Source organism: Macaca mulatta, chromosome 7, assembly GCF_049350105.2.
Source record: "Macaca mulatta isolate MMU2019108-1 chromosome 7, T2T-MMU8v2.0, whole genome shotgun sequence".
In the NCBI taxonomy this organism is placed as follows: domain Eukaryota; kingdom Metazoa; phylum Chordata; class Mammalia; order Primates; family Cercopithecidae; genus Macaca; species Macaca mulatta.
Window position 1 is genome coordinate 20756570 of NC_133412.1, and position 14757 is coordinate 20771326.

General features: G+C 41.2%; 1 protein-coding gene across 4 annotated transcripts in view; it reads left to right on the top strand.

Annotated features, from left to right (window-relative positions):
- The first annotated feature begins 16 nt into the window (after nt 1-16).
- Nucleotides 17-14757, top strand: part of TUBGCP4 (tubulin gamma complex component 4) — a 35224-nt gene continuing 20483 nt past the window's right edge. For all 4 annotated transcript variants that reach the window (XM_015142065.3, XM_015142067.3, XM_015142066.3 and 1 more), the window contains exons 1-8: nt 17-348; nt 4980-5108; nt 5352-5474; nt 5861-5914; nt 6696-6752; nt 8627-8706; nt 11888-12089; nt 14432-14597. In XM_015142065.3, the coding sequence (XP_014997551.1) occupies nt 271-348; nt 4980-5108; nt 5352-5474; nt 5861-5914; nt 6696-6752; nt 8627-8706; nt 11888-12089; nt 14432-14597 (889 nt within the window). In that variant the 5' untranslated portion in view covers nt 17-270. The remainder of the gene's footprint in view (nt 349-4979; nt 5109-5351; nt 5475-5860; nt 5915-6695; nt 6753-8626; nt 8707-11887; nt 12090-14431; nt 14598-14757) is intronic.

Below are 14757 nucleotides of genomic sequence, written 5' to 3' on the forward strand. Positions count from 1 at the left end.
GCTGCGACCGCGACTCAGTCTCCGCGGAGCCTGGGCGGGAGTAGCGGGTGGGCCCCGTGGAGCCGCCGAACTTCCGGAACTCAGCCGCGACCCCTTCCCAGCTTCCCGTCCGGTCCGCCGCAGCGATTGTCTCGGTGGGTTGATTCGGCACAAACCGCCCGACGCAGGGGCTGGTGCGCGTGTGGAAGGGGAAGCACTCCCCTCGTGGTCGCCTGGAGGTGCGCTGGAGGAGGGGGTGAAGTATCCAGGGACTCGAGGTCTGCTGTGGGAATGATCCACGAACTGCTCTTGGCTCTGAGCGGGTACCCTGGGTCTATTTTCACCTGGAACAAGCGGAGTGGCCTGCAGGTACTGTGCGGCGCAGAGCGCGGGAACCAGGGAGTGCAGAGCGGCGGACCTGAGTCAGCACCTGGGGGACTAGGCTGAGAGACCTAGCGGGCGGGGCTTCCAGGGCTGGGGACATGTGCCTGGACAGGTGACTGGAGGGCAGCCCCTTAGGGTCAAGGCTGATGTGACACCTAGAGAGGCTGGGCCTACGCTAGAAAACGGAGGGCAGACCTCGAAGAGCCCCGCCTGTGGCGGGGCGACGAAGGGCCTGAGGTCCAGGTGTCAGTTGCTGGGGAATGATTTAGAAGTGTGGGAGGTACTTTCTCCTGTTTATTTTCACACGTGCATTGTTTGAGTTTTCAAGGACTGGGCCAAATACACAGCTCCCAAACACTTGGTAAGCGCTCGGTAAAGTTTGTTGAATGAAAAAATGAAATCGAGAGCCTGCGGTGTTTCCCTCATTACTCCTTTACCAGGAAATTTCTGCACTAGGTAAAGCACTTAGTAGGGGGCCTTTGTGTAACCAGGAATGTATGATGTTCCGTATGCATTATCTTATTTAATCCTCACAGCCATCTGTATCCATTTTACAGATTAACCTAGGTTTAGAATGTTAAATAACTATCGGGGTCACATAGCTAGTAATTAACAGAGCTTAGTTTTGAACCCAGGTCTGTCTGGCTTCAGTATTTGAAGTACTCTTACCTGCTTCTGCTTCCAGTAATGTTATCTAATTTCTCAATAATTTAGTCATTTAGGTATTGTTTCTACCGGTTACCAAATGAGCAAACTGAAGCTCAGAGAACTTTATGCTGGCCAGTCCTGGTAGTGGCAAGATTGAAATCTAGGTCCGTCTGATCACCAAGACACGCCTATTCTTAGAAGAATTGGCAAATAGACTGTGGAAGAGCAGAAAAGGTACATTCTTAGTCTATAAAACCTAGCAAACAGATTCATTTCGTTATTATTTATGAATGTGTATTTGGAGTTTGAGAGTTTAGGTGAATTTTTGAAAAAAATAGGTGAAGATTTGTGTGGTGGAGTTTCAATTATCTTTCACCTGTAGGTCTTTGAAGACTAATTCAATATTTCACTTTTCTCCATAGAGCTTAGTACAATGTCAGGCATATAGAAGGACAGTATTCAGGAAGTATGTGGGTGCCTGATGGTTCAAAATAAAAAGAGATAACACAGTACAGGAAAGATAGCTAGGGAGGGGGTGGGGGAGACAGCAACAAGTAATTCATCTTTTCCCTTCCTTTGTTTCTTATGAAAAATTCTCGATCAGGTATTTTCTACCTTTTCATCCTTAAGGTCTCAGCTTTAAAGTCACTTTATCAGAAAAACTTTCTCTGAGCACATCTTTAAATTAAGCATCCTCCCGATGCCATTATTCTCCATCAACTTGTTTATTTCTCTAATAGGATTTATCACAATTCATAATGTATCGTTGTTACCTGTTTTTAGACTTTCTCCCACATAGATTGCCCCTGGGAGCGAAGACCACAGTGGTCTTCTTCATTCGTCTACCTGGAGCACCTAGCACAGTTTCTGCCACATAGCAGGTGTTTAGGTATTGATGGAAGAAAAGAAGACAAAGACAGCAAGAATTACATACTTTCTGCAGAGCAGTGTCTTTTACACTTGAATGAAGGGAAAAGTTGTCATGAGTGCCAAGTGTTGATGAAAATTATTTTATTATATTGAATATGTATATACGTAAGCTAGTTATAAACTCAAGCATAATGCTCTTAAACAACTATAAAATCAAATATTTTTATAAATTAAAAGTAAACAAAATGACTAAATCAATAAATTCAAATGACCATTATTTTAATACAGGATTTCTCAGCCTGTTCATATAACTATGTTGTATAGAATGGTATCAGTAACTTCAAGATGTTGTGTGCTGTTTCAGAATAATTAGATATTGAACTTTTCGAAAACTCTGCCGAAAAGAAACACTCAAATGCCAATTTTAATAGTAGTATCACTTGATAACTGGTAGAGCTGTCTTGTTAATAATATAAAATTGCTTATGTGTGTTGAGCACTGGCTGTGTGCTTGGGACATGTGCTTTACACGTGTATTAACTTATTTAATCCTCACAGTTATTTTCTTTTTTTTTTTTTTTTTTTTTTTTTGAGACGGAGTCTTGCTCTGTCGCCCCCAGTGGCGCGATCTGGGCTCACTGCAAGCTCCGCTTCCCAGGTTCACGCCATTTTCCCGCCTCAGCCTCCGGAGTAGCTGGGACTACAGGAGACCGCCACCACGCCTGGCTAATTTCTTTTTTTTGTATTTTTAGTAGAGACGGGGTTTCACCGTGTTAGCCAGGATGGTCTCGATCTCCTCACTTCGTGATCCGCCCGCCTCGGCCTCCCAAAGTGCTGGGATTACAGGCGTGAGCCACCACGCCCGGCCATTTAATCCTCACAGTTATTTTCTTCAGTTTATAGGTATGAAAACTGAGGTACCGACAGGTATAGTAACTTGCCTAAGCTTTCAAGCAAGTAAAGGCAACTCGGATTCAAACCCAGGCAGTCAGGCTCCAGACACCAGGTTCTTAAGCACCGTGTTGTGCAACCTCTTAAGTTACTAACTTGAAGAAGTGATTAGCATTGTGTCATTAAAATCTACATTAATTGGATTCCTAATCAATTTTCTATGGACTCGGTAACAGAAAAATTTTTCTTTGCTTATTTGTTACCACATTTACTGTCATGTAAAAATGGCATCCACGTATAATCCATATTATATATCCATCCATTTATAATATGCTAAGTTCCTTTGGAGCAGTAATTGCATCTGATTTTGTTCACTCTTTTGTCTGAAAGTATTAGCATAGTACCTGGGATATAGTAATGGAAATGTAAAATGTTACAGCCATTGTGGAACATGGTATGGCAGTTCTTCAAAAAATTAAATAAAGGCCAGGCACAGTGGCTCACACTTGTGATCTCAGCACTTTGGGAGGGTGAGGCTAGAGGATCAGTTAATGCCAGGAGTTTGAGGCTAGCCTGCACAGCAGAGCAAGACTACATCTCTACAAAAAAAAGTTTTTTAATTAGCCGGGCATGGTGACACATGCCTGCAGTCCTAGCTATTCTGGAGGCTGAGGCGGGAGAATTGGTTGAACCTAGGGGTTTGAGGTTACAGTGAACTATGAACCCACCACTGTATTCCAGTCTGCGTGACAGAATGAAACTGTCTCTAAAAAAAAAAAAAAAAAATATATAAAATTCCCATATAATCTAGCAGTTCCACTTCAGGGTATATCCCAAAACAAGTAAAAGCAGGCACCCAACAGATACTTGTACACCCATGTTCACCGAGCATTATTCACAATAGCTGAAAGGTGGAAGCAAGTGTCAGTGCAGGGACGAATAGGTAACTGAGATGCGGTATATACATACAAGGGAATATTGTTCAGCCTTAAAAAGGAAGGAAATTCTGGCACATGCTACAACATGGATGAACTGAAATAAGCCAGTCTCAAAAGGAGAAATAATGATTCCACTTTTTTTGAGACAGATTCTAGCTTTGTTGCCCAGGCTGGAGTGCAGTGGTGCAATCTCGGCTCACTGCAATCTCTGCCTCCTGGGTTTAAGCAATTCTCGTGCCTCAGCCTCCCAAGTAGCTGGCATTACAGGCGCCCACCACTATGCCTGGCTAATTTTCGTATTTTTAGTAGAGGTGGGGTTTCATCATCTTGAACTCCTGACCTCAGGTGATCCACCCGCCTCGGCCTCCCAAAATGCTGGGATTACAGGCGTGAGCAACTGCTCCCGGCCTGAATGATTCCACTTGTATGAGGTAACTAGAGTAGTCAAAGTCTCAGGCAGCAGAGTGGTGTTTGGCAGGGGCTGGATACGGAGTTTCATTTGGGGCAAACAGAAAAGTTCTGGAGATGGATGGTGGTGATGGTTGTACAACAGTGTGAATGTTCTTCATACCACTGAACTATATACTTAAAATAACTAAAATGGTAGATTTTGTTATATGCATTTTACCACAGTGTTTTTAAAAAGTTGGTTGAAGGAATATATTTTCCTACTACTTTTTTCTACCTGAACTGCTGTGAAACCTTTATATATATAGCATATTAGGCTATCATTTGGGTTTCATTTAAATTAAAAATACAAATGCAAATATGGACACTAAATTTATATGGCCAGTTATAAGGTACATTTACAGATAATAGTATGTTTAATTTTAGATTTTTACTGGAATGAAAACTTTAATAGAGAATTTGTAAATCCTAAGAATATGTCTGAGAAACCCATAGAGTCTGCAGACCCCCGTTTGAGCAATATTGCTGAGACTTAGTGGCAACCAGGTCAAAACCCCCATATCCTTATAGACCATCCCTAGAAGATTGCTTAAGAAGTAGGTAATAGCGGCTGCTTCTGGGGTGGTTGACTTATTTTTAATGTACACTATTTGGTATTGTTTAAATTATTTAGCGTGTGTTACCTAATTTAAGAAGCAAATAATTGGGTCAGGGATAGGGAACCCCTTTGAAGTGGTTTGGAAATACATTGTTATCCAGAACTTAACACCTTTAAGTGGACATCTTGAGAAAGAAACGGTAAGTGTGCAGTATGAAGCATTTGAAGCGCCTGAGAGTTGAGGCAGTGTTCCTCTTCCCACAGGTATCGCAGGACTTCCCTTTCCTCCACCCCAGTGAGACCAGTGTCCTGAACCGACTCTGCCGGCTCGGCACAGACTATATTCGCTTCACTGAGTTCATTGAACAGTACACGGGCCATGTGCAACAACAGGTGGGTCCTGTTCTCAGTGGGTGTACACCTCTAGAGGGCAGGAGCTGTGTCCAGCTTTCAGTGAATTTATCGGTAATTCATGTGAAATAAGTAATGGATTTCTCATCACTGGAAATATTCAAGTGAAGGCAAGGCCTCTAATTGGTTTGTTTATAGAACTCTGAAAAGGAACAAGCCAGATAATGTCTTTCTCAAGTTTCAGGGCCTGAGCTGAGAAGTTGGCTTCTGTTTGTTTGATTTCAGGATCACCATCCATCTCAGCAGGGCCAAGGTGGGTTACATGGAATCTACCTGAGGGCCTTCTGCACAGGGCTGGATTCTGTTTTGCAGCCTTATCGCCAAGCACTGCTTGATTTGGAACAAGAGGTAAGAAGGAGGAGATACAGGAAACACCTCTGGGATAGTGGATTAGGGCATGTTCTTGAATCTGAAATGCCCTTTGATAAGGTCAGGTAGTTAAGAGTGAGCAATTTCCTGCATGGCTGGAAGGGACAGTGTTCTCTCAGTGATTGCCCAGCCTGTGATCAGAGTGGCTTACAGATCATGGCACAGACTCTTTGGTGAGTTTTAAGAGCCCTGGCTTGGTTTCTTTATGGCCTGAAAATCAGGATTAATAACCTGATTAAATTATCGGTTCTCAATAGCCTAAAATTAACACTAAGCCCATCATGAGATTCTCTTCTCATTTTTGTAGATCAAATAGATTTGAGATATTTTGTGTGGAGCCCTAATCACAGTGTGTTTTGTTGCAGTTCCTGGGTGATCCCCATCTCTCCATATCACATGTCAACTACTCCCTAGACCAGGTATGCTGACCAAATAACCAAATGCCTTGCAATCTGTTGATAGTGTTAGAATAATCTAATTTATGATACTATTTTTGAGAACTTTTTTCTTCTGGATTCAGCACCTAACATTTTATATTTTGTGCATTTTGTATGCTTTACTAGATCAAAACTGTTTAAAGATTTCCAAATATAGTTAAAACTTAATGTCTGATATTAATGCTAATATTACTGCTCTATATTGACATCAGTATTAACAAGTATGCCAGCCTCAGAAATAGAAACTGCTTCCCTACTGGGCATGGTGATACATGCCTGTAATCCCAGCACTTTAGGAGGCTGAGGCAGTTGGATCACTTGAGGTCAGGAGCTGGAGACCAGCCTGGCCAAAATGGTGAAACCCCATCTCTACTAAACATACAAAAATTAGTCGGTTGTGGTGGTGTGCACCTGTAGTCCCAGCTAGTCGGGAGGCTGACGCATGAGGATCTCCTGAATCCAGGGGCGGAGGTTGCAGTGAGCTGGGATCCCACCACTATACTCCAGCCTGGGTGACAGAGTGAGACCCTGTCTCAAAAAAAAAAAAAAAAAAGAAAGAAAGAAACTGCTTCTCTCTGCCGTCCTCTTCCTATCTGCAGTGAACCTCCACATCCAGTTGCCTTAGGATACTGGATCTTGACTGTTCTTTGGTATTGCCATTTTATCTTAAGTTGAACTGTTCAGAAACAAAAGCATTTCCTGAGTTGATTTTTTTTCCCTTACATTTGATTACATACCCTTCTAATTATTCTCTACTTTGCAGTTTCAGCTTCTTTTTCCCTCTGTGATGGTTGTAGTGGAACAAATTAAAAGTCAAAAGGTGAGAACTTTCCTTATTCCTTTTGCTTTGCTAAGCACTGAGGAAATATTACTAATTAATCTTGCTGTACATTCTTTTTCGAAGACCCTAGTTTTTAGTAGTTTTTATTTATTCATTAATTCATTCATTCAATATCTACCTGGTTATCATGTTAAGTGTCAGGAATGCAAAAATATGACTCTGTCTTTAAACACCTCCTGGTCCAGAAGATAGAGGAAATGTTAGTAGATGTGCCCGAGAATGTTGTTGGGGTAAGAAAAAAAAATGCTGTGGATGTTTGCAGGTGAGAGGAACCTGCAGTAAGAGTTTAGAACTGTTGGGTGTGAAGCAGAAAGTTAATTCTTAGGAAGAAGGTAATAGGTTTACGGTTAGTGTGCTGGCAGCTTTCTGAGAATTTTCAGATCAGTGAGTGAAGGCCAGGTGTTTATTAAATAAGCCTATTCTTATCACAAGTTTTTATCAGGTGTATTGAGAAGTCAGGAGACTGCCTTTCTGGGCAGAGTTAATAATTCTGAGGAATAAATGCTTTGAGATTTCATATTAGAAGAATCTGCTGTCCTATTGAATTGGTCCACAACTGAATCAAGTGGACAAATGGATTAAACATCTTTAGTTCAAGTCTTCATTTTTTTAAGATTTTTATTTGTGCCTTAGCTTATTAGGCGTGTTCATTTTCATTAATATAACTAGTAAACCAATTAATCTGCCACATTGCTGCTTCATTTTTAACTGTGTAAGTGTAGAAACAAGTGCTCTGCTACATTCATGCTGTGCCAGCAAAGCCAGTAGTGGGTGCTCATTGGCCCTTCAAAACTAATTGCCCTCGTCAAATAACAACATCCAGCTTTTACTGTCACTTGTTGTGTACTAGACACTGTGCTAAGTGCTTTAAATACAATATCACACACAATCCACTAAAGGGCTAAGTAGGTTAAGGGATGTGCCCAGCGTCACACAGATAGTAGTAAATGGGTTTATATCCCAGCTCTATCTAGCTCCAAAGAGTGTGCTCTTAACCACTAGATTAAACTATCTCCCAGAATAAAAGGGGACCTTCTAGGCAAGTAGAGCTAAAGAGGACAGCATAAGGAAGCCAGGCCTAGCTGCACGTCTTGGTTGGCCTTCAGCTTCTGCTGGCTATGGGAAGGAGAGTGGAAAAGAGGGGGATTGCAGATGGGTGAATCTTCCTTCCTGCCAGGATGGTGGTAGAGAAACTAGTGTACCAAGGCTCTTCAGAGTTTTTACAAATCAGGCGGTCAAGATTCTAGGCTGGGGGTGAGAATGGAGATTGATTGCAAACAGGCACAAAGGGGCTTTTTGGAGCAATGGAAATGTTATAAACTGGATTGTGGTAATGGTTGCCCAGTGTTTGAAATTTATTAAAAATTGTTGATCAGCATGCTTAAAACGAGTGAATTTCATGGTAAATTATACCTCAAAGTGGTAAAATTAAAAGTCTGAAGAACATAGAGGCAGAGGATTTTTGAAAAAGTATATACTTCAGAAGTAGACTGAATTGGACCTTAATTTGAAATAAAGAGCTTTCCTTGGCTTTGGTGTTCCAACTCTAAATGATTCTGGTTGCTTTAAGTGCAGTGGTTCTCATACTTTACTGTGCATTAGAATCACCTGGAGGGCTTGTGGAACCACTGAGTGCTGGGTTTTAACCAAGAGTTTGCGTGTCTAATGAGCCCCCAGGTGATGCCGCTGATGGGAGAGTGGTCCCTCTTTGAGAACCACTATATGTAAATCTTAGGAGAAAGTTTATCCCCAATCTCTCCTAGATTGTGCCCTCTTGGTTGAATATGGAATAAGAATTTGTCTTGCATGGACTGTTAGAATGGAATCCAGTTTGACAAGGCCGTATTTTCCAGATTCATGGTTGTCAAATCCTGGAAACAGTCTACAAACACAGCTGTGGGGGGTTGCCTCCTGTTCGAAGTGCACTGGAAAAGTAAGTCATGGCTTAACTGGGAGTCGGTGGTGGAGGTGGGTGGTCAAATTATTTGAGTTCTCACATGTTTTATTTTCAGGTCATTTCAGGTTTCCCTCTTGGGAAGGTTATGACCAGGATAGAAAAAGCTCCATGAGCAGAAGAGCCCATGTAGCCTTTATTATGGCTCAGGCATTGCAAAGGGCTATAGAGTGTTGAGTGTCAAAACCAGGATTTAGCTGCCTGGATGACCTTGAGGCAATGTTTTTAAATGTTTAGATCTTGTTATCCTTGCAGGAATTCCATTACATGTGCCAGATGTTGCTTGCTATGTCTAAACATGTGTATTTGAGTAGCTGGTATTTTCAAATTGAAGGTCCTTAAAAATGTTTATGCTTTATAATCCCATGATGCCACTCTTAGGAATTTTATCCTAACAAAATTATTTAATAGAAGAAAATAACTATATACACAAACATGTTCATTGCAATGTTGTGTACTATATCAGGAAATTAGAAAATTACAGTAGAAGAAAATTTAAATAATGATATGTTCACTTGATAGACTATAAAGCCACTAAAAGTATATAGGTACTATCACATGCAAAATATTTTGTATAAATATATACTGACAAGTGATACAAAATTGTATTTATCTTGTGATTACAACTGCATAAAAATATGTGTAGAGTGTGATCAAAGACTGCCTGTTTGATCTTTCCATTTCTCCATTTTCCTTGTTTTAAAAAAATTGTGACATTCATTGAAAAATTGTAATAGATGGTTTCCTGAGGCCACTCACAGCTCTCTTTGTTTTTTCCTTTTTTCTTATTTTATTTTAATTTTTTATACAGATGAGGTTTTGCTGTGTTGCCCAGGCTGGTCTTGAACTCCTGGGCTCAACCGATCCTCCCATGTTGGCTCCCCAAAGTGTTGGGATTACAGGTGTGAGCCACCGCACCCGGCCAGGCCACTCACAGCTCTTAATCTCCGCTCTTACCACTGCATGAGTAAACCCTCATTACAGCGGGAAGCTTTCCAGAACATGCCTTAGGGACTTAATTATTCTCTATTATACTTTTGTGTATAGAATATGAAATCTTATGTAGATGATATTGTATATACATGTTTGTTCTGTGTTTGTAGGGACCAAACTTTACAGATCACATACTCAGAAATGCATAAATGTAAATAGCTTCACATGTGATGTTTTTAAAGCGAGATTCCATTCAGTTAGCATACTACAAATAACATGCTCAAGCTCTTGTAATTTCTTTTTCTCCCAACCTTTTATTTTAAAAAATGTTAAACCTACAAAAAAGTTGAAAGAAACGTATAACAAAACACTTGTAGGCCGGGCGCGGTGGCTCACACTTACAATCCCAGCACTTTGGAAGGCTGAGGCAGAGGGATCACTTGAGCCCAGGAGTTCGAGACCAGCCTGGGCAACATAGCGAGACCCTGTCTGTACTAAAAATGAAAAAATTAGCCAGGTGTGGTGCCTGCCCGTAGTCCCAGCTATGGGAAGCTGAGGCAGAAGGATTGCTTTAGCCCAGGAGGTTGAGCTGAGATCTCGCCACTGTAATCCAGCCTGGATGATAGAACGAGACCCTGTCTCAAAACAAAAAACAAACCCAAACAAACGCTAGTATATCCTTTAGTTTCACCATTTGTTAACATTTCCCACATTTGATTTCTCTTTTTCTCCTTCTATACATATATGTGAAATACACAAACTTTTTTTGCAGAATCATTTGAAAGTAGTCACAGATATCCCAACACTTAACCCCTAAATACTTCATCTTATATCACTTTAGAAAAAAGGCATTCTTGGCTGGGCATGGTGGCACACACCTGTGTTCCTAGCACTTTGAGAGGCCAAGTTGGGTGGATAGCTTGAGCCTAGGAGACCAGCTCAGGCAACATAGTGAGACCCCATCTCTACAAATACAAAAAAAAAAAAAAAAAAATAAGCATGGTATATGCCCCTGTGGGCCCAGCTACTTAGGAGGCTGAGGTGGGAGGATGGCTTGAGTCTAGGAGGTCGAAACTGCAGTGAGCCATGATCGTGCTACTGCACTCCAGCCTGGGCAACAGAGTGAGACCCTGTCTCAAAAAAAAAAAAAGAAAAAGAAAATAAAAAGGGATTTTCTTATAGAACGTCAATTCCATATTACACCCAAGAAAGCTAACATTAATTCAATAATACTATATCCAAATTTTTCTAGTTGTCCCCCAGAATTCCTTCATAGCTATTCTTCTTCTTTTTTTTTTTTTTTTGCTGTCCAGGATCCAATCAGTGTTCACATACTACATTTTGTTCTCATGTCTTTTTAGTCTCTTTTAATTTAGAACCATCCCCCTTGCCTTTTGTTGTTCTTGGTGTTGTGGATGACGTCAACATTTTAAGAGTCCTGACCAGCTGTCCTGTATAATGTTCCACAATCTGGATTTATTGTTTCCCTATGATTAGATCTGGATTAAACTTTTTTGGCAAGAATACTATGTAGGTGGTATTATTTCCCATTACATCATATTAGAAGGCACAGAAAGTAAGTTTACCCCATGACTGGTGTTGTGCCATTGGATTGCTTGGCTTAGGTGTTTTCATCACATACTGCTCCATTGTAGAGGTACATGTTCCCCTTTTAATTAATACGCTATCTGGTGGATGATCCGTTGAGACCATCTGAATAGCCTGTTCCCCAAAAACCATTCTGCATTTTGTTTTAGTTTCTGAATTTTGCTAGATAATAGTTTCTCGTGTATACCTGGCCCTCACGCATGGATGCTCTCTCCCTATGTGATTCCAACAAAAATAAAACACATTTAATACTGTGGTAGCCAAAAAGAGACTCCATTAAGTCCATTTTTAAAATTTTTATTATTTTTATTTTTTATTGCTATCAAACGGTTGTACATATTTAGGATCCATCAGTTTTGAAAATTACATAAAAGAAGGGAAGAAAATGTCTTCCCTAAAATAATATCAGCACATATACTGAACATTTTAGATTTCATTATGTAGGCTGCAAATATGGAAATTCAGTGAGTTAGTTCACCCACATTTAAATTAAAATAGCACAATTATTTTTAACTTAATTGGTTATTTCCCTTATGACTCATCAAACTCTCAGACCTCTGTTTATCGTGTAACAGTTTAAAGCATGACTTCTAAGCCTCTTACTTTCCGCTCTGCCCAGAATCCTGGCCGTTTGTCATGGGGTCATGTATAAACAACTGTCAGCCTGGATGCTCCACGGACTCCTCTTGGACCAGCATGAAGAATTCTTTATCAAACAGGGTCCATCTTCTGGTAATGTCAGTGCTCAGCCAGAAGAGGACGAGGAGGATCTGGGCATTGGGGGACTGACAGGAAAACAACTGAGAGAACTCCAGGACTTGGTGAGAGCCCAAAAAGCAGTACTCCTGGTACTCCCTCCTACCAGGAGTCAGAAAAGCGTGCAGCCAAATGATCTTCTGGTGATCCCTTCTTAGCTCATAGCTGAGCACCTTCCATCAATTCTTTGGATGTAAACATTTGGCTTTATCTTAACTGGTGTGAGACTATAAAATAGAAAATATGTTTGTGAGATTCTTTTTGTTTCCGCTTTCCCAATATATGCATTTAAGAGATTATAAGTCTTACTTATATAGATATAGCTACTCTAATGGAATAGCTAGCTACGTTTTAGATTTTAAATACAGTTTGGAGTTTTTTTCTTTTTTTTTTTTTTTTTTGAGACAGATTCTCACCTGTCGCCCAGGCTGGAGTGTGATGGCGCAATCTTGGCTCACTGCAGCCGCTGCCTCCCAGGTTCAAGCAATTCTCCTGCCTCAGCCTCCCAAGTACCTGGGACCAGGTGTGTGCCACCACGCCTGGCTAATTTTCATATTTTTTATTTTTAGATTTTTAGTAGAGACGGAGTTTTGTCATGTTGGCCAGGCTGGTCTCAAACGCCTGACCTCAGGTGATCCACCCGCCTCGGACTCCCAAAGTGCTGGGATGACAGGCGTGAGCCACTGCACCTGGCCATTTGGTGTTTTGATTAGACTCCTCAAAGTTCTACAGTGTCCATATTCATCCATCCATCCATCCATTCATTCATTTATCCTGTGGCAGTATTTCATTGAATGCCTGTTATGTGCCAGGCATTGTTCTAGGTGATACAAATAAAAAGCAGTAGTCTCTGTCCCTAAGGAGCTCGTAGCTTAGGGGAAGATATGTAGAAAAGTAAACATTACAGAAAATGTAATGTTTAGAATATGTAGAAAAGTTACATTACAGTGTACTAAGTGCTCTGAAAAGACTAAATATGGGTATTCTTGGAACATGGTCATGGGATAGGGTCTTGGAGTGACTCGAGAAGGCTTCTCAGTGGAAGGTATGTCTACATGGCAAAGAGTTTGGGAGGAGTGATCAAGAGATATCCAGGCAGAAGGAATGATCTGTGTAAAGGTACAGGGGCCATTAAGGACATGGTTCATTTAGGGAAACAGTAGTAATTCAATTGAAATGGTCAAGTAAAGACTGAAGTAAAATATTATAAGAGATGGTGTGAGGGAGAGGTGGTACTTGAAACTTTTAAGTTGGTACTTGATGAAACTTGAGTTAAGCAGAGGCAAGATCACAAAGGTGCATGTAAACAGTAGAAATGAATTTGTACTTGAACCTGAAAAGAGTTGGGGGCTATTGAATTTTAAGCAAGTGGGTACCACAGCCAGACTTCATGATAAATCACTCTGGATGCTGTATGGGGAATCATTTTTTTAAAAATCAAGATTAGAGGCCAGTCGACCAGTTAAGAGAGTGTTGGGGAGACTTAGGTGAAAATAATAGTCCCCTAAACCAAAGATACTAACATTGAATATGAAAAAAGAGTAAAGAGGTGTGAGAGATGTTTAGAAGGTGGAATCGATAGGCCTAGTGAGTGCTTGGAAATGAGTCAAGAGGGAAGAGTCATTGATGATACCCAGGTTTCTGCCTTCAGCAACTGGGCAAGTAGTCATGATAGGGGTGTATACTGCTGGTATGCGGGGAAGAAGATGGGTCTAATGGCGGGCATGTTGAGTTTGAGGAACTTGTGGGAAATGTTCAGTGGGCTGAACCTGGGGCTCATGAGAGCACTCCAGCTTGCTCCAAATCTACCTATGGAATCATCAGCATGGAGCTTGGAGATTTTTAATCTGGGGCCCTTGGGTGGCTTCAGAAGGTTCATGAAATGTGATATTTCTGTACATTTGTCTGGAAGGTCCATAGCTTTTATGATTGCAGAGAAGTCTGTGACCTAAAAATTAGAACTATCTGTTCCACTGATCAGTCACAGAAGATGATGTGATTGTATAAGAAGTGTAGGCTGAGAGGAAAAGACAGTCTGGGACAGTGCCCTGAGGAGGACCAGCAGAGCAGACAGAGAGAGAAGACCTGGAAAACAAAAAAGACCACCTCTTTCATTATATAAGTAAGGAAGCTGGTCAACTGTGCAAGTGTTTACTCAGTAGTAAAGGCAGAGTGAAGGCCCAAGTCCCAGTATTTAAAAAGCCACTCTTACTTCCACCATGCCACTCTGCTGCCTGAAGATGAAATACGTCTCTCCAAAACGGGTGGTTCGAGAACTGTGCAACACCAGATTTGAAGTCCCTGCATCTTTACTTTAAATCATGGGTTGGGAGAGTTACTAGATATTTTCTTGTTTTCCTTTTCTTGCTTCATACTTCATCTTGATGTGTACTCTTTCCTTGACTAGCGCCTGATTGAGGAAGAGAACATGCTGGCACCATCTCTGAAGCAGTTTTCCCTACGAGTGGAGATTTTGCCATCCTACATTCCAGTGAGGGTTGCTGAAAAAATCCTATTTGTTGGAGAATCTGTCCAGATGTTTGAGAATCAAAATGTGAACCTGACTAGAAAAGGTAGAAATCTCCTTGTCCAATGTACCGCACCCTCAAAAGCTCTTCTTCCTTAACACTGTGTGGCCCCCCAGCATGCCTGGTCAGAGCTGAGTGGTCGATAATATTCCTATCCTGAGATTGTAGCAGAATCATGACATTTGTCTGAGAAGCAGGTGAAGTT